This window comes from Pochonia chlamydosporia, chromosome 6, assembly GCF_001653235.2.
Source record: "Pochonia chlamydosporia 170 chromosome 6, whole genome shotgun sequence".
NCBI lineage: Eukaryota > Fungi > Ascomycota > Sordariomycetes > Hypocreales > Clavicipitaceae > Pochonia > Pochonia chlamydosporia.
Genome location: NC_035795.1, coordinates 861,416 through 885,169, shown reverse-complemented (window position 1 = coordinate 885,169; position 23,754 = coordinate 861,416). Strand labels below are relative to the sequence as shown.

The window sequence follows — 23,754 nt, the reverse complement described above, 5'->3', positions numbered from 1 at the left end:
TTTAATACAATGCTTTAGACTTCCAGTAAAGAGTCAGAGCAGGCGTTGCACAACCCATCAATACCGCACATCATCTTTGAAACTGTGCAATCGGAGACAATTCCAGCAAGAATCCTAAGACAATAGCTCCAAGCTGCCGTTGACAGACCCAACCCGCGACCCGGGGGACTTCTCTACCAAATTCTACACCAGGAAGGCAACTTGACTGGGTCTACAACACGCCCGTCTTCTTCATCCGTGATCTTACGAGATTCCCGCTCTTCATCTAATAGCGGTATACCTCATTGAATGCCATTGTTGCCGCGATGAGATGAGTATACAGGCAAGCAGACAATATAAAATGCGCAGCTTAGACCAATGCGAGGTTCTATTATCACACCACCATACAAAGTATCTCAAATCTGTTTATCTAGCCTCCCTTATCTGCTATGTTCATCATCAAGACTCCAAGGCGTGAGACATTGTAGCTGGCCCTCTACGCATGCAAGTTGCCCTGCAGCTTTTTGTTCGACACAGCCAACTCACCTTAACTTTCGATATTCTTATCAACCAGCAAGCACAGGATACACTCATTGTGGTCCAAAGCCTCAACCCAATCACTAAGTATTGCTTTCTCACTCGTGCGTCAATGGCAACAGATAACCTGTGAAGTACACAAACAGCGCTCAATCGTCAAGTTCACTCTATCGTAGCTCGCAGCACCTCGGAGATACCAGATAAAAGCCCAACGCAAGCCTACCAATCCTCTTCAGGACTTTACATTCCCAAGACTGTTTGAGACGTAGCCACAACGTTAACCTTGAATTTCGTCTAAATCCATCTACTTCCTGCACGTTTGGTGCAACAACACGGCATACTTGAAACAGTACTGCAATACAATCCAGCGTACAGACGAATACACAATATCCTCAGAGGTGGCATATCACAAGAACGGCATACTCATTGTCCAAATTTCAATGAAGAAAACTGTCATAAACTACATTGTCGCACCCAGAACCCAAATCCATCCAGTTCATATCGCAGTGGCAGTACTGCATCTCTGTTCAACCTCACAAGTAATGCCATAACACCACAGCAAAAATAGCACACCCGTCTATCTGCCAAACTTCCTACTTTATAGGGAAACCCATTACACGTCATCATCACTCCAGACAACAGTCTCAGCACTGGGTCAGTCGTCGGTATCTGATTCCCATATGCTCGAGTTGTATTCCGCATTTGCTACCTACCCTACACTCCAGGTGTCGTAGCTGTCCGTCATTCTTGTGCGTAGAAATGTGATGTGATGCTGTCACAATTGTACAGATGGATTAAATTGCTTTTATTTTAATCGCTCTCTGTAGTGCGCATTTGAGAAGTCTTGCATATGGTCTCCGAGCCTGTCTGTCACTCTGATAAATGATGACATATGGCGCTGACTTTGCGAATGAAGAACCGAAAACTCATAGGGCCTGTAATAAACGGATTAATTGCCCCGAAGAGAAAGATACGGTCAACGAATTCTCCCGTCATCATCATCTTCCTGTAAACGGCATCCTTTCCTCAAACTCCAATAAGTATGATGTATGTTCGTTCAAACATTAGACTACCCTACACCAGCCTATCTGATTTTAGACCTCTAAGCCATATGACAAGAAACAAATCAATCAATCAAGCGTCTAATAAGACAATTCAAACCACACAGTCATTCACAACACATGTATTTCTCAAGGTCGCAATAAGCAGTCCCACAGAGGTCCTCACGGGACCATTATTCGCACCGTTGAGGTAACTGTTAGGGCCGATCAAACAAACCTACCTACCAAGCTAGGCATGTAAATCATCAAGCATAATCACAGTCACACTCACAGACAGATCAAGCCTACCTAGGTGCCCAGGCGACACAATGACGACAACAAGAAAAGCCCGTCAGCACTCTTACTCACTCGCTCAATCAATCTCGCACAGCAAAACACATTCCGCCCGTGCACGCACGCACGCAGGCAAGCAAGCAAGCAAGCCAGGCCGCCATCTCGCCGATCGATCTTCGACCCCAACGGGGGGCAAAAAAACTAAGACATGGACGGAGCACTTCTGCAAAGGTTTCTAGAACTGTACGAACCGCCTTCCCCGGAGGATTAGAACACGCGTTCGAATACTACGGACCGTTCCATCCAGGACCGTGCGCAAGACCACCTACTCAGAAGGTCTTTTGGGTCTTCCGCCTCCCTCCGAAGAATTGCGCACGGTGGGCAGGGAAGGGAAGAGACCGAAGAAAATTCCAAAATCCCAAGGAGAGTACGGAGTAGAGTAATTAGACCACGGCATGCAGATGCAGACGGATCAGGTGAATGAGCCGGTCGGTGCTGGTAAAGGGTTGTTGGCTTGGCCCCTTGCTCTTCTGTTGCTGGGCTGTGCCTCGGACTTGGCCAAATTTCCGAGTCAGCTTCTCGAACCGATTAGACTTTTTTTGTGGTCGGCCGGGAGGGAGTCTTGCATTTTTTTTTTTTTTTTTTTCGGGTGTTATTAGACTTCGGAAGTGGTCTCGTTTAGCTTTGTGCAGTAGTCAAGTGCCGCTCCTCGTATATTAAACGGTTTCGTTTTTATCGGACTCTAATGTCTTGGTAGTTTTATTCCACGAACCAGCGGCTAGATCGGGGAGACTAAAACCAAACCTAATCAACAAAGACGTTACCTGCGTAATTGCAATGCAACTTTTGACAAATGGCAATCACAAGCTTTGTTGGTAGGCAAGGACAGGCATTCAGGTCAGTCGATGGATGCAAGGTAGGCTGGGCGGATGGACGGACGGATGGATGGATGGATGGATGAATTGATTCATACTTCATCGTTCGCCAACCAACAATGTAAAATAAAATTGGGGGACGGGTCGTACTTCTCGCAAACACGCCCCCTGCCTGGTGTGCAATCCTTCGCCAGGCCTTGTTATTCTGGAGCTGCAGCGCCAGATGGGAACAAATTCAGTAACCAGCAGGTTTCGTCTCTTCAGAGCATGTAACATTGAGTTGGTTGGAAGCACACACTACTGGGCATGCCAGGTACTCGGATGCTCCTGATCAGCTCACCCTCATCTGTGTCTGTGTCTCCAGGTGTGCCATCGAGCGAGCTGGCGAGCTCTCGGAGTCTCTCTCATCCCTGACTTGAGCTGGGTACGAATGACATCGCGGCCGAGTTCTGGGACGGGTTTCAATTCCCTTTCTGGATGACATCGTAAATGGACGAATCGCATGACGGCCTAGTTCCCCCATAAAGCTTATCACAGCCCGCCACGCGGGAACAAAGTGGTGGACTTGAGTCTACGTAGGGGCGTGACATTGGCATTGTGCCGAGTACAGCATGAGCCCATCCGTGTATCGAGCGCGAGCTTTGTGGTCAGCAAGCAAGTAACCTCAACTATCCCCTGTGTTTTTTAATGGAGACAATGACTGCCAAACTGGGCCTTCAGGAGCCGTGTGTGAGCAACGGATAAAAACCTCTGCAAAATTGGGGGGTAGGGGCGTGCCGGGCGGATTAGGTCGTCGGCTTATGGACGCATCGGGACCCTTTCCCTTGCGGCTCTTACTTGGATGAGACTGAACGACCTGCACCTGCAGCTGTGCTGGATGAATATTCCAGGCTCAAAACAACGGAGGGTGGATGTTTTCTCAATTAAAGGACGGTTGGTGTGTTGCAGATTTTTTGGGCTCTCCGTTGTAACCTCCGTATTCCGTACCAGAGCTACTCCGTCGTCCACCTCCGTCCATCTGCCTGCCGCTGAACAGCCGTACTGGATGTACCCCGTATGTATGGAGTGTGTGTATTCCATCCTGGAGCCGTTCTGGAGAACCTCCCCCACTGCGAGAGAGCCGCTATCAGGTAGTTGTTGTGGCTGCCAGTAGAGGAGCATGTACTCTGTCCTCCGTACCGGGTTCAAGATTGGATGAAAATTGCCCTTCTGTGGTTGCATGTGCCTCCCAAGTGGCACCCTGTGGATGGTGCATCGATAAACGACTGCCGTGTTGGCTGGGCTGGCCAGTTCTGTGGCCTTTCGTTCAGACCCCAGTCGGTCCGACTCGATCAAACCGTCGTGGCGATTGATGGATGGAGAGATCCTGTGCTTGCTTCTGCATTCTTCATCCATCCATCCTGCCTGTCAACGTCCACATCGCGTGCAGAGTAGCACCCGCGCGGCTGTTCCACTTGCGAGCTCTAGGCATCCTCCCGCCCGCCACATGCGAGACGAGCTTGCCAAAGAGGGACAGTGCCGGCTATCGCCTCATTCGGCCAGCATCTCGCTGACAAGAACTTGGCTTGGTTGAACATTGGGAAGGCGTTCACAACTTGCCCGGAGACAAGGAGGGTGACAGGGGCGGGCTGTCCTCCTGGCTCGTCGGGGGACGCGTACTCCCGTTGCACGCCAAAAGTTCTCATCATCCAGACAAATGTGCCTGCCTACCCTGAGCATTCACGGCCTCTTTTACCCAGTTGCTGCACCTCTTTTGCTGTTGCCTACGACCCGAGAATTTGGAACCAAGCAGCACGCTCGTTCATCCGACTAACAATGCAGGCAAGATGGTCCCATTCTCGGCCAAGGTTGGACCCATCAGTTGACCTCTTCTCGGCGCCAAGGACATTCAATAGTATGGATATGCCTCGCTTCTCCAGCATAACGGTTTCCAGTGTTTGGGCGATTTTCGACCAGGCGAGCTTATTGTAGCCAAATCTCGATATTTCGTCCGAAATGAGATGGCGTTATACTTCAACTGTCAAGCATCGTTCCAGCCGCACCAGCCACTGATCAAAATCGTGCAAAAACAAGGCCCTTGTTTATGTCGTTGTGCATGTGTTCGCGCCAAATGAGGGGAAATGTGCCGTAGTTTATGTTTAGATATGCAAGAGTGACATACCACTGTGCCACCAAGTTGTGGTTGGCTACAGAAAGTGGTGTCCCCCGGGTTGCTTGGCTTGGGTCCAAGAGTGCTCTGCATTTCATGCCCAGGCCAACACCTCTCCTGCAGCCAAGTGTGAGCCTCGAACTCATGTTGCCGATGTTCCTGACTTGATATTCTGATGCTACTGTTCCCATTTCCAAGTGTCCACGTATTGTGCTGATCACAACTGGGCATGGTTGTGCCATCTGGCTGCTCCATGTCCAGGACCTTACTCCGTTTCATATTCTCATTTCTGGTCGATCTTCAGCACATGCGGCATCGTTGATGAGCCGGACTGCATCGATGCGAGGAGAAATGTCGCAACTACCGTAACATGGCCACACGGCACAGGATGTCAAGCTATTCCGTTTCTTCCCACGGGCTGAATTGCTGCATGTACCGCAACATCTAAGTAGGTGACTGGCTCACGAGACGAGATTGAATTGGCCACGACAAGCCTTCGCCGCGGCACATTTGACAATGCTGGTCATTATGTGAAGTACCATGGATAATACGGTTTGATTTTGACTTGCTTGTTGTGGCTTGGTACAAGAAAAAGCCATACCATGTCCACTGAACCAGCCATATTATTAGCATATGGGCAAAATGTCGCCAACTTTGGCCGAATCGGTTCCATGGCGGTTGCTTTATTGATCGTCTTGCAGCTGTTCTCCCTCTCACAGTCGGGAAAGTGAAATGCCCCCATGCATTTGTGACAATCAGTATTATTAAGGGTCAAACTATTTTTCATCTTCAGCCAGACCATGCATGTCTTTGTGCCGAGATTACCAGAAATGGCGCGTCCCCACCAGAGGCTTTGGACGGCATCATTGACAGAATTCGTGACCGATGTCGATGGCGACCTTACGCAATCTGTTCTGAAAATGGCAGGTTACTCTCGAAACCCGACAGTCTGGTTCGAGAAACCTGTTTGATGCCAGTAATTAGGGCGGTAATTTCGATGTTGGAGGGGTGTGGCCTCATTCAATCAGAACAAAAGGTCACAAAGTGTCTGAACCAACAGACATAAACTGAAGAGTAACCGTCGGATCCGTTAGCTCGAGAAGCGGATGGCAAAATAAACCAGTTGTTCTGCCGAGTCGCAACAATTTCTCATTCCGTGGCACTTTGGTGCCCTTCGAGGAAGTTTGACTTGTTAGGTTCTCAGCCGATGAAAAATCAAAGATAGGATGCCGGTGATAATTAGTCCACCGCAAACCGCCAATTTGGTACGCAATAGTTGCAACTTATTATCAACCAGATCACCAGCCGTTGCACCCGCTTGACCCAGTTTTGCTGCCTTGGACACAATCGTTCGAAGGGTTCAGATACCATCTAGTGTCAATCATGTTCTGTGTCAACTAACCGCAACCACCAAGCCACCCTGATATATTCACACAGAGAATGAGGGCTCTGATGAACAAACAATGTCCAGCGCAGTGCTTACTGCTTTTCCAACAGCGACCACAACAAACTGGCGAGGATAGCCTGTGGCTTGCAGTTTCTTCATCCTGAACGTTGGTGGCTGACAGTGTACTTGTAAAATATTTAGCCACGGGAAATGGCTTCTTCTCGGCGACGTATGATAGCCCGAGAGCACTGGACACTTGAGGCGGTTGTTGTTAGGAAAGAGGCGGAACCAAAGATAACTCTCTGCATGCCGTACTTATCCGCAGCACCCTGAACACCGCGGACTACAAAATCCATTGTCTGGCATGCTTGTTGGGACAATAGTTTGCATCCGAAGACGCACCAAGGTCCCCAGGATGCCAATATTTTCTGTACACACGTGTGCGAGGTACGAGGGAGCATAGAAGGATTGAGGTGAGCCTGTCGAAACAATGCACTAGGCGAACAAAAGGCTCAGCATAGCAATTATTCTGTTTTCGCCAAACAAAGCAAAAGACTCCAGGTTGTTAGATTGTCAAATCCAATCTCCGCACCTCCTAGTCAGCTTACTCCTGCCTATCTGTGTCTCCAGTTCGTCTCGTCCTTTTCTGGAACAGTCGCGTGTCAATAAAGTTGTTCCTAGTGGCAAACCATGGTGTGATGCACTCTCTCAAAGGCTGCTGCGCATGGATCCAGGCCCGGTGCGGTCTGTGCAGTATAAGACTGGAAGGATCATGGCTCGCTTGGAAGAATGCTAAGTGCGCCCGCCCAGGACAAGGTAGAAAGTGAGCAACAGGCACTCCGGACAGGCCACTTTCCATAGATTGGATGAAGAATCGAAAACGCAAGGATGTTTGGATGCTGACCAGTCAGCACTCTTGCGCTATCCATTGACGAGGAACCAAGTCTGGTCAGCCTAAAAGCCGCAACAAATATCGATGCTGCAAGTTCCAGGGCATGCCACGAGACAGAACAGGTGGGGAGTGCCAAGCACAACTAGCAATAACCCCTGTGGGCTTGTCAGCCATGACGGATGTCATCTTTCGTCTTTGCTGATGAGTTCTGCAGACGAGCCTGGCCAGTGCAGGCTGACCGGTTCTGGGGTTAAATACTCTGATGCGGTGTGTGACGGGCTCGACCTAGTCCGCGCTTACAGCGCCGTCGAGGCAAAAGACATCAATGATACATCGAGAGCAAAAGCTTTGGCAACCATGGTGCTTTGGCTGTAGGTGTAGCTGCACATGTGCAAGTTGACGAGTCCCGAGCCGAGTGCCAGGCTAATATTAGAGGCAACAGATCTCTGGACGCCAACAATAGCCTCCGGTCGGGTGGTTGTCGATGGGCTGAACCGCCGGGGGCCAAAGTTTTCGAGTTCCTGAGGGGGTGTAAACTTGTGTCGGCGGGATTCAGGTCCCGAAGTGCGAACGCCACAACCCCTAAATTCAGTAACCAGCACGGAGGGCATCAGACAAGGGCCGCCTGGGTTGGTGGCACAAGGGCATGCAATGATATCTTCCAGCTTATGCGAAGCCTGCCTTTCAGGTGTTGGCCCTAAAACTCGTATACGCAAAAGGTGCGAGATTCCCGACTTCTGCCTTGTGGTGTAATGCTGCACTCGGTCCGGTCCTGTGTCCCCTGGAATGCTTCATTTTTTCCCCATCGGACGGAGATTGTGCCAGCCTACCTGAAGCGCCTATACTAGATAACTCATTTACTCGTTCAACTGTGATCTCAACCTGAGGGGCGAGTCTATTCGTAGGCTTCTGGAATGTAATGTTGGTTGAGAATTGATGCGCGCAAGAATTCCACACCCAATACAGTTACTAGCCTTGTCCCATTGTTAGACCATATTGAAGTCTATTTTGGTGGTACCTCTCGGTTAGAAGATGCGCGGCGCGGGGGGGCAGATGCACGACTTCGAAGGTTTTTGAGCTCTCTCTCGTAGGTCACTGCTCGGTTAGCTTCAGCTTATGTCTCCTGCGGCTTTCAACCAACTTGACATAGAATGACCGAGCAAGTTATTTTCATTATCACCCCCAGGTTCGTGTGATATGAGAAAAGAACTTATTGCAGAGAGTTCCGTCGAGGAATAGCCCATCAGACGCATAAAAAGTGTCGTCAAGCAGGGTAATAATTGAACCACCTGAAGCGGCGGGAAAGACTCTGGGCTCTTCGTAAACGAGCGTTCGCGATTGGCTGTCGACTTGGCTCTGCCTCTGCCTCTGCCTGCCGTGGTTGTTGTTCAGCACTGAAAATGACCACACGATGTGACGCTATGTGCCGGTGGTACATGAACAACAGATGCGGCCCGGTACAGCAGTCCTGACCGGATAATTTACTGATTGCGGGTCGAGGCTTGTGCCGGGAGCCATCCAAGAGAACCAGACTGGACTGCCGGCCCAGGTTGAAAAGGTAATGAGTGACCAGGATGACATGGTGCAAGGATGCCACGCGAAGCTCGCCACGGTCGCATCGCCACACAAAGAGACAACCTGTTGACAGATGTAAGCGCGAGCCACCATCCCCTGTCTGGTTGGAATTGTCTTCTCCGGCTCCATAATGGAGAAGTGGGAGAGGGCGTGTCGAAGGAACAGAAGCGCGCACACAATTGCCCTTTTTAGTTTGGTTCCGGCTGACATACGACCAGGAGCTGTCACAAAATTCGAGGACCTGCCTTGTTCATGTTGGATCTAAGCCGTGTTCCGCTGGATTTTGCAATACAGACTTGGCAAAGCACTGTCCTCGGCGCCAAATGGATTTCTGGAAGTTGCTGCTCTTCCAAGACCCCGAATGTTGTGATGTCAGCGTTTCTGGACCGTTCGAGAACGAATGCCGTCCTGCTTTATCATATCTCCCTGGTTGCACCAGTATCTCAGGCTGGCTTGCGTGAAGGGATAGGTGTGGTAAAGCCAATGGTGAACACCAACAATAACCTGTCGAAACACAAACATCCGTCTGCTCAATTCGATGCGGGGTGACCTGACTCAAAAGTCAACCGAAAGCCAAGCCTAGCTCTTGGGTCCGAGAAAGTCGCCCCGGAGAAATAGTCAACTCTATTGCTCGTCTAGAGTTATGCCGAGCCATCGAACCACCAGATATTCAAGTGCAATAACACCTACAACATGCAATTCATTGAACGGCCAATCGCGAACGAGAAAAGACGGTGCTGTTGTGGCTGTTTTCGCAGATCTAGTGATGATCAGCCGGCCATTCCTACTGAATGTGTAGAATCGCTTTCATCATTGCCATTTGCCAATGCTCATTCCATGACACGCATGCCCCCATGTATCCATTGACTGTGTTGGCCAAAAGTCTTCTCCATATTCCGTAGCGGCACTTGGATTGGGAAGGTGCCGAGTTGTGAAATGCTGGACCTTGTTCCGACGAGAGTGGTCCCAGCTGTTCCATAAACCGTCATCTGGGCACCCCTGAGGGAGAGAGGGTGTGGCATTCGCAAAGCCCGCGCAACGCCCTCACCATCAGCGGAATGCATGTTGGGCCAGAGGCTCGTAAAGTACCAGCCCCATAACCAGAGTTGGCCGACAAAACATAACTGCTGCCCGTTGTCTCCCGGCTGTTTCGCCAAAAATCCTTGAGACTTGTCTGCCAATCCAGACTCACAACACCTAGTCTGCAGACCAGTAGTGCGTTGCGTTTTGACCCAATGCTGCATCTGGCCAATTCGAGCATATCCCGTGTCATACCTTCTTACACGCTCTGCAATATTAGAGGTTACCGACTGCGCGGAACTGCGACATCGTGATCAATTTTCTGGTTTTGCTTTGGAAAGGGCTTTTGTATTGCAACTTCGGGGTGGAGTTAGGGGGGCGGCGCAATAGCATGAAATGGCCGATACTGGCCGACCAAAGAGGAAATCCGTCTAAACACCTCGTCTGCGCCCAGCTTTTTCATTACCGCGCCCTCGGTTCGAAATATTGGAGTTGGAGTCAGTATCGACGACGCTGTGGTCGCTGCAGAAGACGAGCGGATAGAATCTACTGTGTGCGTCTCTGCTCCAACACCCCGCTCTGTTGTGAGACCGCCACCAAGGTCGCAAAAATTAAGTGTTCGATGCGGACCTGTGCACCAACCACTGCATTGCACTGGTGGTACACAAAGCAAGGAACAGGTCGATGTGGCTTATCAAGTCTCTGGTGAACTACCAAATCTCTGATCTCTGACTTCGGTCAATCCACAATGGCATTCATAAATACCGGGTCTCTGCAAAAGATGCTTATTATCCCGCCACTCGCGTGTGTTGACTGGGGGAGGGGGTTAGAAGCCAACTGAAGTTCGGCTGAACAGGATGGGACGAAATGTGACTGGCCATGACCAGCGAGTGACAACCCTCTGTCTGTCTGGTCACCTCTCAGAGAACCGGAATATGCTGCCAGAATCTTGTGCTTCAAACTTCTTCACTGTCTGCAGAATCTCTGCCGCCAGAATTCAGCAAGAAGTCTTCGACGGGTTGGCTCCGCAAGGGTGTACGAGTAAGTTTGGCAGGCGTCGTACCTGGGTACACAAGCAATCAATTGTGGTGCTTCTCACATCGGATCGATGCAACCACGGACGGGTTTACCAATTGCCTCAATGGGGTAGCCTTCGCGACCAGGGGGAAATTGCACCTGCAACAATCGGCGCCACAATCCGGTGAGGGTGATGCAAAGACCCTTCGAGAATGGGCAATATCCCGCACAACTCAGCATCGGTTTGTCCAAACGGTGGCCATGTGTCTAGGAAGACATACATGCTTTCTGGCGACAATACAAGCACCAGCTCGCATTGGCCGTTTCGTGAGCAGCTGGCACTGCCTCCAAGCAACTTCAGACAGGGCGCCCAGCATTTTAGGAGCTTGCACGAGGAGGTAAATGATACATGCCCTCAGGGGGCTTTTGGTGAAGAATCCTCCAACCTAGATCTCGGCACTCATGAGCATGTTACACTGCCCCCGGTTTTGCTCAAGTGGGCCTGGCGCGGCGCCCAAATCAGAACTGGTCATCCATTCGAGATGGTGAATTGGCAGTGGGAAAACTGTAGCAAGGCTCTCGAGCCCCGGTTTGTGGCTAACAAGAAAGTGAATCGGCTGGTTCCCAGAGAATGCGACTCTATCGAAAGATGGCATATCTCGACGACATGTGTGTCCACAAGTGGCTGATTTCCGAAGACAGCTGCCAAACATGTTGATTGTTCCAGCTTTGAGATTCTGTTCCTCGAGCTGTCTCCCGCATGCTTATCCATGGGAGGATCTGAAATCAATGCAAAACGTTGAGTAGCTCATGTGTTCCCTCCCTCAGCACGCCGATCCCCTGGTCCAGTGCCGACCCTAAGCTGAATTCAGTGTCTCTGCCTTGACTTCTACAACACCTTCCACACTCCGTAAGGATTGGGCGATCTGGGTCATGAGTAGACTTGCGGATTGTACACACGAGATCAAAGTTGGAAACCGCAATATGTGTTAAATGGTACAAATTTAACAGACTGCCGGCTATCTTAGCGTTCGCACAGTCTGGCTTGGCGGCTATTAAACAGGAGGAAATGAAATTCTCAGCTTCAAGCATTGCGTCAGTGGGCTAGACTTTGATTCGACCGCTTGAGCAGCACCGCCGTCGAATTAGATCGTCGTCTTGATCGAAGACGGCTCGGAGTCTTCAGTGGATGGTTGCGAAGTCAGGAACCTGGTCTTCAAACAATTGATTATGTCAATCTTGAACGTGAACTCTCGGGCATCGCTCTGATGAGAACCTTGGCCGACATCCGAGTTGGCGTGTTCAACAGCCCGTGGCGGCAATGAACTGGCAAATCTGTGGAAGCCACCCACCAGTACCCACTGCTAAGAATTTAGCAGTCAGTCCGGCCTCAAATGCCTCACACGGGACCGAATCGACCGTGCCTTGTCCGCTGATAGTTGCGATTGTACGGAGTACGACAGTGAGGATTGATTCTGAGGCGGCGTGTCTTTCTTCGTTGGGGGGAGGGGAGGTTCACCCAGGCCACCAGCTTACTCACAGAACCATTTGCATCAACCATTGACAGAAGTTCCCTGGCTCTGACAATCCTTGCCCAGCCATCCCTGTCTGAGGAGCCACGTTACACAACAGCCTATCGCCGACTAACAGATCGGCCAGTGTCTTACAGCATTGTCAATGGTGATGGTATGACCAGGTTTTTTTGGTAGAATCTGACTAAAAATAGCCCACTAATCAACCAACATACTATCAGATAAATTTCATCACAGGAGAGCAGATGGTTCGCACAATGGCATGAACCGACTCTCTCCCCAGGCGAAGATAATGCCAGGACGATAAATCAGTGGTGTGCTTTGTTGACCTGATGACATTGGTCCATGCATCGTTAAGTTGTACATTTCTGACAGTGCCAAGCCATTCTATCGGTACGGAGTACACATCAACAGCATCCGTCCTCACAGACATGACGTATCTCTCCCAAGTTGAATGCTCGCCTCGCCTGCATGAAGACTCATTATCCGGGACCTTCGGCGTATTCGTGAAATCAACCTGGATTGCTTGGTTCGTGCGAAAACTGCGTGGGAAAATGCTGTGGGCGGTTCATCGGCCCTATCCTGCCGAGGGGCAGATTTGGTTAGCTGTCGCCAATTCAAACCATTTTTGGCTGCAACCCCTGCCCGGCATAGTACGGCGAACAATCGGAGATGGCTCTAAATTAGGAAACCAACGGCCGGACAGGGTTTTGAGGCTGGCCAGTTCCAAGACAATCGAAGTGGGTCTTCGGCTTTCGCAAGCATGAGCCAAGTGCATCGGGGGAGTGTGTCTGTCTGACCGCGGAGCAAGGAGAACGGCTCCTGGTCGGATTTGTGACGACAATAATTCCTTATCATTCAAGGCCAACGAAGACGGAGCATCAAAATGCTGTTGATTGTGTTCATTTTGCAAGCTGAGGGCCGGGAACTCTAGCATTATTTTGCGCATTAATGTCAAATCGGGAGATTAAGCGAAGGATTCCCTGGTTTTCGTGCCAAGACATACTGACTCCGAAATACTCACGTTGGGTGGTGCCAGGAGCCATGACTGACGAACAAAAGGCCGAGTCAAGATAGGATTCGACGTCCTTCATTGGCGTAACGTCTCCCAAAGTCATGTCCGCATCCCAAAGCCGCTATAATTTCCGTCAAACCTCGGATATGTGATCTGGCAGAACGGCTTGTGGTAGGTATGCCGGTAGTGGGTAGGCGGAGATGGCGCAGGGACCGGCCCCAGATTATGGTTGTGACAGCAGGTGTCCGCCACATACCGTGGGATGCCTGGGACTTCTACTGCTAGTTGCAGTTCCCATCTCGGCCGTCTATCCTCGCTCAGGAATTTCCAGTCGGGGTTTGTTACGGGCGTCCCAGCTGTCTCGAATCAGTATTTATGATTTGACCTTTGTCTCTTTCTATGGTTCGGGCATCTGGTGCTGGGACCCGACGATGGTGTCAACACTGGTAAAGAAGTTTGTATTTGGGTGTCCCACCCCCACCGGCTCATATTGATGGACTCACCCCACGAATTTGGCAGCCACAGAAATGCCACAACAGTTCGTGGGGAGTCCAGGGCGGCCCCGAATCAACAGTGAAGTTGCCATCGCCTGACGTAACGTGTCGGTAGTGGCCGACCAGCTGTCACTTGTCTCCGTGCGTCACCAAGCCCGTCGCATCTGAAGCCACACACCACACAGAGTCAGTAGGCGATTTATTGCTCTCCCCGCCGTTGGCCAGGACAAGCCATTTTGCCCTTTGCCGTGAAGGCTCTCAACCTTTGAACTGGAATTAAGTTGTCAACAACGAGCCCTGGCTGGTGCCATAGATCAGCAATGATGGGCTCGAAGGTGGACGCGACGGACGAGCAATTTCATCGGTAGATTAATTCCCCGAAGGCACCTTGACACAAGTTGGAGAGCTTTGCAAATCTTCTGTTTCTTTCTGACAGGAGTTGCCACACTTATTTTTGCCCGCCGAGTGGTGGAGATACTCTCCGGCAAAAACGAGTCATCACTCATACGATTTTGAAGCCGGAATCGAAGCAGAGGGGACGGAGTACAATAACCAAGGGACTCAACAGCCTGAAGTACTGTGTATGTCACCCGTTGCTGTAGAGCACATACTCTACCGGCTGGCCCTCGTTCTCGTTCGGTTTGGCTGGGAGTGCTCCATATCCACCCTGCTATTACGAACCCGTTCCATGACCCCCGACACCTTTGTAGATAGTTTGATGCATGTGGCCGGATTTGTCGATGTGGTCATTAAGCGAAATTCAACCTGACCCTCTGGTAGTAAGAAGAAGTACTACTGCCAGCTATGATGAGGCAGGGCCATTGAAAAGCTATTTCGGGTCGGGTGCTAACAAACTCCAGCAGACTGGACGAGCCCCCGTTTCCGCGTACCACCAATGTTCGATTATCGTCGTGGTACTCAGTCAATGCTGGTTTCAATACGTATTCTTGAAAACCTGGTTAGGATCAATTGCTATTATTTGGATCTCCTGTGATCTTATACACAGAGGACCTTGACTAGATGAGGAAGGGAGTGAAAGCTCACCACTGCAGCAGTTCGGCAGTACCTCACTTGTCAAATTTGCACTCGCCATGACCGATTGACATGGTCGGCACTTGGTGTCAGAGGTTCAACAGAGTCTCTGAACCAAGGTCAGAAGCTGCTTGGTGGAAAGATGTTCAAACTTCCCAGCACAGTCGCCCTCTGTAACAGAGCCAAGAATAAGGAAGAAACGAGTTCCGCTTTGCCCCGAAGCGTGCCTCAGTTCAATGTGACACCATTACCAAGGGACCGGATGACCTGCCGAACACAATCTTGGTGGTTGTCCGAATACCCTGCTGGGTGTGGGCTCATGGTACAAAGACTCGACCCTGGCAGCCAAAGCCGTAGCTGGTGTCCCTACTGTTGTCACGAATGGCAGGCCCGACGGGTACTTTTGACCTGCGTGTTTTGCGCGGGGTGTGGTGACGATTAAATCTGGAGCCAGCTGGGCCAGCCTACCGTTCAACCAACCACAGGGCTGCACAAACGACTTCTGCTTTAGTGTCAAAGACTGAACTGCCCTTAGTTCCGCCATCACCTGTCGACATATCTCGATAAACTTGTCGAACGATGCTGTATTCTTTCTCTGATCACCAACAACATGAGAACGCAATCTGTCAAAATCGGCCTCGGTGCTGATAAGCCAGGCTGCAAATCTCAAATTTTGGCTAAAAGCCACTCATCACCCGAGAGGTTGAGATTCACGAGTCGCACAGGTGGCGCTTCTTTAGTTCGGTGTACGTAGGACCGACAATATATCATGCCTGACCGCATTTCCGCCAAGTTGAATGCAGTGATGGCCTATGTTGGCTCTGAATTGCCCGTAAAACCTAGCACCTTGAGTTGAGGCTTTGGCAGCGTGACCCTGGCGAGCGGGATGTTTCCGTCGCAGATGCTGACCGTTTTGTCCTGTCCTGCAAGTCGTTGACGACATGCCCCCTAACATCTTTGGAGCAATTGCGGCTGGGCGATTCCAAGCCACCCCTTCCAGAGCCCCGAAGCAGACACACCTCCAGGCCCTGGCATCACACCCCCTCCCCAGTCATGGAAGGCGGAGTTTGCGTTCTCCAGCTGACCAGGGTGCCAGATAATTCCTCTCTGATGCACGCCCCAGGTGCCCAGCCGAAACAGCGACAGCCGTTGAGGTAAACTGACACTAGCGATTGCCCCTTCAGTGCAATTACCCGCTATGCCGTCCCTACCGACAGCCACCATCTTGAGGGTCCTCTAGTGTCCGCAAGTCATCTCGTGGAGTCATGCCTTGGAAAGGCTAAACACGTGCGGCGAAATCCCCATGTTGCACCACCCGCACTCTATCTGTGGTACGTCTTTGGTGGCATATCTGGGCCGGGTTGTAACAAGCCAAGCACCGCCCAGGCCGTGGTACTTTTGGGGCCTCGTTTGGACTTGTGGCCGTTGACATATTTCTCTGCCGAGCTGGCCAGCAATTATTCTTGCAACAGCATCTCACAGCTCAAAAGCAACCCACCCCCCATCTTTTGTCGACCACTTGCTTTTATTTTGCTTTCCTTCCCCTTTCCGGAATATTCAAGATCTCCATCATCGGTCTTCACCATACATCGACGTTTCAAGCCCCAGCCAAGCGGCCAAACTTGACCTAACACAAGTATATCAGTAGACGACCGTGAAGGGACGACCCCGATTAAAATCAAGATCTTGCCACCTGTTGCCTGGCTTACTGATCAATCTCTCGAACTCAACGGAAACTTTGGAGGTGTTATTCGACCGTATCCAACGGACAGCTGGTCAGGTCAAACCTGTTGGTGGAAGGTCCACGGCTCAGTTGAACTTGGAAACTGGACGACCGCCCATAGTTGAACGAGACTCAACGCAAAATACGAAGTTTTTCTCAATGGGTAGTCTATCGAATTTAGAGCCTCGTCAGCGTTTGGATCTCCCGGATACTCCGCCCGAGCTGGCGAGTCCGGGTGCTTCGTCACTATCGTCCCGGTCATCACCGTCAACAGAGCAAGCTTGGGTGCAACGAAATACAGCATCGTTTCCCATGTCAACATATGACAAACCCACTGGCGCCGACGCCTCGACGGCAGCTGGTGATAAGGATGCCAGCAAAGACCGGTCAGAGCCAACCAACCAAGGCTCTTCACGGCAACAACTTCCCTCTTTGCATAGTCTCTTCGGACCCCCCTCGGCTATCCGGCCGCTCCATTCTCCTTCTGAAAGAGATACCTCGTACCTTGCGCAGTCACCTCTTGACCGGCCTAGGATTTCTCCAGGTGTTGGACAAAGCGGTAATTCATATTTTCCCCCATCAGGTTCGCCTCCAGTCACACAGCCGCGCAGCACGTACGATTCACGGCTAGACGCCCACTCTTTGGCTCGTTCTTATTCTGGACCGCGGTCGCCAAAGTACTTCGAACAGCAACGCAGCAGATCCGACTCTCGAGCAGAGTCTGAGAGCAGCAAGTGGTCGATTCATCAAGATGTCAATAGACATGAGTACTCCCTAGGATCTCGAGATGCTCCGTTCCACTCGCCAGATGGACGTACACGAACACAACTCCCTGGGTCAAAAGATTCGTCAAGAGAATATTCTTCTCAAAGAACAGCCCAGCCCAGCTCCAGCGCACCGGCAACACCAGAAGGCTCTGCACTCTCAGAGGGAGTACCGACAAAGGATGGTCTTGGTCCCAAGATTTGGACGGGAACACATTTCCTGCCACGATTTGTTCGTGCCGCTGATGTCCCAGGAGAAGGCACATGCTATTTCTATGACGACGGGAGCCATTGTAAGACTGTGATCGATGGGGAGGCGGTGAATGCGCATTGGGGAGTGACCAAGGCCGGTAAACCTCGTAAGAGGTTGGCCATTGCCTGCATCACCTGCCGCGAAAAGAAAATCAAATGCGACCCCGACTATCCGAGATGTGTCCAGTGCGAGAAGTTTGGGCGCGTGTGCAAATTTAAAAATGCGTGAGTGATTTTATGCTGCCGCCATTGTTCGTTTCGTTGAGCGTCTTCGCAAATGCTGACAAGTCCTTAGCCCAAGAGGTGGACACAACACATCACCTTCCACTCCCCCTGCTGAACTCGACGACAAGCGAAAAGCGGCAGGTCAGTCCAGGCAGCCCGACATGAGGCTTTCAAATAGTGGACCAGCATCTCCATCCTCACCTCGTGTTGTATTGCATCAACCATCTCCCGAAGCGGGCTACAGCAACAAGAGGCTCAAGATTGGCTCCGATGCATTTGTAACGAATGGAGAGGCCGTTGCCACAGTGTCCCAGGCAATGGATCACTCCAAATCTCCCCTATCTGCCCATGGAACGACATCGGAGGTGCCTAGAATTCCGGACGATGTCTTGCATCGGGCATGGCGGACTGACCCGTACGTGTCTGATCCCCAGTCAATCAGCACAGTTTTGTCGCAGTTTTTCGGCCACATCGACAACGCCATCGTGATAAGGTTCCTTCCCGAGGATATTTTCAAGTCATGGGTCTCGTCCTCTGTTCATCGAAAATCGCCAGATGACATGATGTTGCTGTACAGTGTCTTGGCTATCGGAGTTGCTCTGTCTGGTGGCCCTAGACACATTGCGTTTGAATATGCCCAGGTTGCTTATTATGCCCAGAAGTCTTCGACAACAGCCTCGCTTCAGCTGGTTCAAAGCAGAATACTCCTGGCGTTGTACAATGTGGCGGTCTCTCGATTCTGGGAGGCCAATGAGTTAATTTCTTCTGCTACTGCCACAGGCTCTTGCTTGCAGCTGAATGAGGAAATTGACAGATCAAAGGATGCCAATCTACACATGTATCCTTTCGGTATGACAAGAATATGCTATGCAGAGGCAAGACGACGAACGATGTGGTCGCTGTTCATGCTGGAGAGACTCAGCCCCCTATTCCCAGAAAGAGCTGCCATGATTCACGCCGAGGACATTTACATTCGACTGCCGTCTGATTCAGAGAGCTTCGAAAAACAACTGGACGCACGAATGCCCATGTTCAATCCGTACGAGAGCAGTTTGAACAACTTCAACGAGAAGCCGTCGGATATCACAAGCCATCTTGTTGAGATGGTCCACATCTGGTCGTCTTGTCAGTCTACGATTCACAGATTGGCTAACAGGCCCAACGCATCGGACGCGGAAGGCTTGCGAATTCGTACGCTTACCAAGCGAGTCCACGATTGGCACTCTGCGCTGCCCTCAAGACTGGCCTTTGGTGGCTCGAATTTGGAGTCAGCGGCGTTCTCTGGCAAGGTCGGATCGTTCCTCACGATGCACCTTCTCTGCCACCACGCTCTTATTCAACTCAACCGATATCATCTATCAGTTGGCAAGTTGTCGGTTGAATATCGTACGAGCCACTTCCAGGAATGTCGCGAGAACGCGAGGAGCATTGTCGACATTATTGGGTGCCTGGACCGCATCTTGCGTATTCGACCAACAATCTTGAATACCCCTCCACCGGCGATGGCCATTGCCGTGACCACTGCCATGGACGTCCTGACTTGTAGCGGGTCTCTAGGCACCATCAACGATGTGATTGACAGCATGAGGATTGCGAAGACCGCCGTCGATAGCAGCGCGAACATCTGGGAGCACGCACGTGCTTCACAGGTGGCTTTGGATCAACGACTCCAAAAGCTGTACCGAATTCGCGACCAAGGCCCCAGGGCAGGCTCAGCTGATGACTTCAGAGTCAGTAATTTCTCCAGCGATGGCGCGGAGCAACCTCACTGGCAAATCTTCAAGCCGCTAGAGCAGACATACTCCATCGACATGGATGTGGTTTATTGCTCACCGAATTAGAACCGCATTTTGTCGAACCGTTTCCTCCCCCGCTTCCTCTTCCTTTTTTTTTTTCCTTGTACCGCTTTCTACTTGTCATGTTTGCATATGTATGGCGTTTTTTGTATTGGGTTTGGATGACTGTCAGGGTGACGAGTCAAATTTAACGGTATTGGGCCATGATTATCATTCGTCTTATGTATTCAAAAGATTCATGTTGAGAAGTAAAAGAACGGTGGCTGAGGCGGGATCCTCGCGGATTATGGTGTTTGAGGGTGATGGACAGGTCCATAGTCCGTGCGACATGGCGAGTATTGTAAAGGAGACGAAGGGACATGTATGAAGAATGCACATAAATTCGATACCCGTACATACTGGCGCAAATGGAAATTTGGTATCTGCGAAATGACTGACTGCGTGCGTGAGAAAACAGAGCGTGTGAACACTGAACAGAGAATAGCGTTGACAAAGGGATTATTCGCAATTCACTTGCTCCTTCCTATGTCAGATTGACAGAGGCCCGCTAAGGTGGCCAATCAAATCGTAGGTATCCATTGTCACAGACCACCCAGCAGACAACCCTTCGTCATCAAGGAAGGAACGTTCGCACTCATGACTGAGAGTCGCCAGTACAGTCACGCAAAAGTATCCGCATTCCGCAACGTATGATCATGATGGGCAACTGTTTCCGAAATGAGTTTCCCAGATAAACCAGCGGCTTACCTGCTTGGTTCCAATGGTATGATTTTCCTACCTCAGCCAAAAAACAAAAACATAAAACCCCGTGCCACAAGCTGGAATTTTCACTGACGCTCATGACACTCAGGTCCTGTCCACGCCGTCAAGTACTCAGCGTCTCCCGGATCATACATTCTCACAGGATCCGGAGACCGCTCAATTCGCCTCTACAACCCATTCTCTAACATCCCCGTACCAGAACCCCCATCTGGAACCAAGCCAGCCATCCCGCAAGGCCGCCTGATTCAAACCTACTCAGCGCACGGGTACGAAGTGCTCAGTCTAGATGTCGCAGCGGACAATGAGAAATTCGTGTCGGGCGGTGGCGATCGCTCCGTGTTCCTCTGGGACGTGGCTACGGCGGTGACGACGAGACGGTTTGGCGGCAATGTTCACGGCCATTCGGCGCGGATTAATTGCGTCAGTTTCGCGGGAGATGGAGACTCTCTGGTGGTAAGTGGGGGTTTTGACACGACTGCGCGTATATGGGATATGAAGAGCGGCAGTGTCAAGCCTATACAGGTGCTGAGCGAGGCTCGGGATGCGATTACGTCTTTGGTGGTTCGTGGGCCGGAAGTCGTGACGGGGAGTGTGGATGGGCGGGTGAGGAGCTATGATGTTAGGATGGGGAAATGCACCACCGATGTCATGGGAGCAAGCGTTACCAGCCTATCTCTTACGAAGGATGGTCGATCAATGTTGGTGGGCACGCTGGACAGCAAGATGCGACTTATGGATCGCGAGAAGGGGACTTGTCTCAGGGCATATTCTGATCCTATATGGAAGAATGAGGAAATACGGGTGCAGTCTCTTTTAGGCCACCGGGAGAAGTATGTGATAGCGGGCGATGAAATGGCCAGTGAACCGGGGAATACGGGTGAGGGTAGAATTTGGGCGTGGGACCTACTGACTGGGAAGGTTGTCGCCAAAGTGAAAGTGCCTTGGGGCCCGCAAGGGTACGAGCAAAAGAAGAAAGCTATTGGTAGAGACGGCAAAGAAAGAATACGCAGCAACGTGATTAGCTGTCTGGCATGGAGAGAAGACGGCTGGGGAGATCAATTCTGCGTAGGAGGATCCTCCGGCGTGGTATCAGTTTTCAATATATAGAATCATTTTATGCTATACATTAATGAAGAAAGCAAAAACGTATGCTTTCAACTAGGTTTCAAGTCTTCTTTCGTCAAGTCATTTATATCGATACACAATTCGAAGGACACCTGGCTTGTCCTTGAATCGCAAGTATTTCTGTTTATCTTGCTGCAACGCCGTAGAGAAGAAGCCGAGACCCTTATAAATCTCAACGTAGCAAGCGCCATTAACACCTAGATTCCCAAATCAAATGCTTCCATTATTATCCCCAAACCTTTACCGTCCATAATCTTTTTCCAACTTCACCAGTGGTCTGTTCACGCATTGCTGCTCTGGGTACCGATTCGCCAGCCATCCAGGTCAGAGGCAACTCGAGCCATCGTCCTTTGAATGCAGTATAAGCAAACTAAGTTTAGCCTAAACCGACGTACTTGAACCAGTTCGGTCTGCAATCTTCGTGGTGCAAGAAAGCTTCGCCATCGGTAAGGCGTCCAGTCACGCAGCCACTGCACTTTGGTGAATTGGGGCAGTTGAAGAATGGGATGTGCTGGTATCCAATATCTCGGAACCTATTGTACCGTTAGCGAAGTGATTTCCTGCACAAATTCTCAAGTGAGACTCACCAATGGATTTTGGTCTTGTCTTCAAACAAACCAAGGCCAATGCTATGAACGGGAGCATCACCCCATCGCTCGTAGAAGAAACCACCAGCTCGGTCCAAATGATTAAAGTAGTCCTCGTAGGGCTGACTTCTGAAAAAGTCCATATCTCCGACCTCGAAGTTGCTCCAGAAGTGACATGTGGAATACCCCTGGGCCCCTTTGTTATGCGCCGGCCGCCTCTCCTTGTCGGTAAGCCAGTCGAAAGCGTTGTTGGTATGTAGATGCTCAGGGTGGTCGTTTAGGAATCTGACGGTCTCGGGCCAAAGAGTTGGCAGTGTTTTGGGCTCATCGTATAGTGTGATGGTGAAGCCGTACGTCTTGTTGTTATCCTGCATATACCGGAAGACATCGTAGTCGACATCGCAGAAGAAGTGAACTTTGGGCTCAACACGCCAATACCATCGAGTATTTTTTAACGCAGGATGCTTGTAAAAGAGACCACTGTTCCATCGGCACATTTGATGGTAGGAGACCATTTTGGCGTACTGAACGCCGCTTTTCTCTAAGATGGCGGTGGATTCGTCATATAGCTGTTGGTCGATCCAGGTCGGGACAGTCCAATGTTCCTTGGGGATGATTTCTGTACTGAGTTAGAAATATGATTCGATTTTGTCAAACCAACAGCGGAATGGCGTCAAAGACATACCGTAGTGGCATTTGGCTTTGGTTGCAGCCTGGGTCTTCTTCTTGAATTCTTCTGAAAAGGGCTCATCATTGAAGAAAGTCCATGGGTAGTTGAACTTGCTATTCCACGTTCGCTCCAAGTCTTCCATGGAAGCAACCATCTCGTCAACTTCGGAATTTCGCACGAGGGCTAAAAGGGTCGCATTGATGCGGTCGGTGTCTTTGGCATCGGGAGCGTATTTGTCGGAAGTGCGCACAAGAACTCCTTCTGGCTCTCCCGTAGCTATAATCGCAAAATTGATTAGTTTAGGGAGAATCTCTTTAATTAGCGGTAGTAAGAGGTGGATGACGAACGATCTAAATTGGGATCTCGCTCGAAGTTGACATAGCGCTCCCCCGGTCCACGCAGGCCGGATGAGGGCCGAAAGACTTGGTAGAGGAAGAAACACCAGAGAATGGCTGCAGCAAACAGCAAGACCCGAACGGGTCGTGCGATGGCCATGGCTATGTCGACTGAGCTGTGGAGCTCAAACGCGAGACTCTGCCTGATGGAAGGTTTGCAATCGCGCTAGCAAATGTGATATGGTTCAAACAGAATGTGTACGAGGTTGAATGATCGCCAGGGCTTGTCGCCTAATGCTGTAATGGCATGTGTCTCGTCTGGCCAAGAAGCGGATGAGTCGACGGCTGGCAATTGCGAAAGGCGAGAGAGAATCGTGGGAGGACGGATTGTGAAGATGTCAAAAGTTGGCCACCCATTGATTGCTCCACCAAGTTCAAGGGTCAAGGTTAAGATCAAGCAAGGTGCCTAGGTACGGAATACCAAGCCTCAACACGGTAAAGGGGCTGATGTCACGCCAAACATTGAACTTGGTGCCAGACCAGACTCCATGTCGGTCGCAACCCCACTGGCCAGCATCAGATTGACCAGACCGCGCCTGAGCGAGACGCGCCCCACCAAATCATTTGATCAGATGCCACCAGACTCATACTTGCAGACAGAGTCCGTGTTCCGACTT

General features: G+C 50.8%; 4 protein-coding genes across 4 annotated transcripts; 2 read left to right on the top strand and 2 right to left on the bottom strand.

Moving 5' to 3' along the window:
• Window positions 1–11,551: 11,551 nt before the first annotated feature.
• On the bottom strand, window positions 11,552–11,857 carry VFPPC_16476 (hypothetical protein; the record flags this gene model as incomplete). The annotated part of the gene is made up of 1 exon (XM_018294229.1): window positions 11,552–11,857. The coding sequence occupies one exon, from the start codon at window positions 11,855–11,857 to the stop codon at window positions 11,552–11,554; it is 306 nt and encodes a 101-aa protein (XP_018141024.1).
• A 4,863-nt stretch (window positions 11,858–16,720) lies between these two features.
• Window positions 16,721–19,643, top strand: VFPPC_14678 (C6 transcription factor; the record flags this gene model as incomplete). Its single annotated transcript, XM_018292446.1, has 2 exons — window positions 16,721–17,802; window positions 17,873–19,643. The coding sequence occupies 2 exons, from the start codon at window positions 16,721–16,723 to the stop codon at window positions 19,641–19,643; spliced, it is 2,853 nt and encodes a 950-aa protein (XP_018141025.1).
• A 672-nt stretch (window positions 19,644–20,315) lies between these two features.
• VFPPC_09866 (WD domain-containing protein) lies at window positions 20,316–21,467 on the top strand (the record flags this gene model as incomplete). Its single annotated transcript, XM_018288332.1, has 2 exons — window positions 20,316–20,361; window positions 20,449–21,467. 2 exons carry the CDS (start codon window positions 20,316–20,318, stop codon window positions 21,465–21,467), a joined length of 1,065 nt encoding a protein of 354 aa, XP_018141026.1.
• Window positions 21,468–21,861: 394 nt separating this feature from the next.
• On the bottom strand, window positions 21,862–23,237 carry VFPPC_09865 (alpha-1,2 mannosyltransferase KTR1; the record flags this gene model as incomplete). The annotated part of the gene is made up of 4 exons (XM_018288331.2): window positions 21,862–22,018; window positions 22,073–22,691; window positions 22,758–23,018; window positions 23,090–23,237. The coding sequence occupies 4 exons, from the start codon at window positions 23,235–23,237 to the stop codon at window positions 21,862–21,864; spliced, it is 1,185 nt and encodes a 394-aa protein (XP_018141027.2).
• Between the last annotated feature and the right edge of the window lie 517 nt (window positions 23,238–23,754).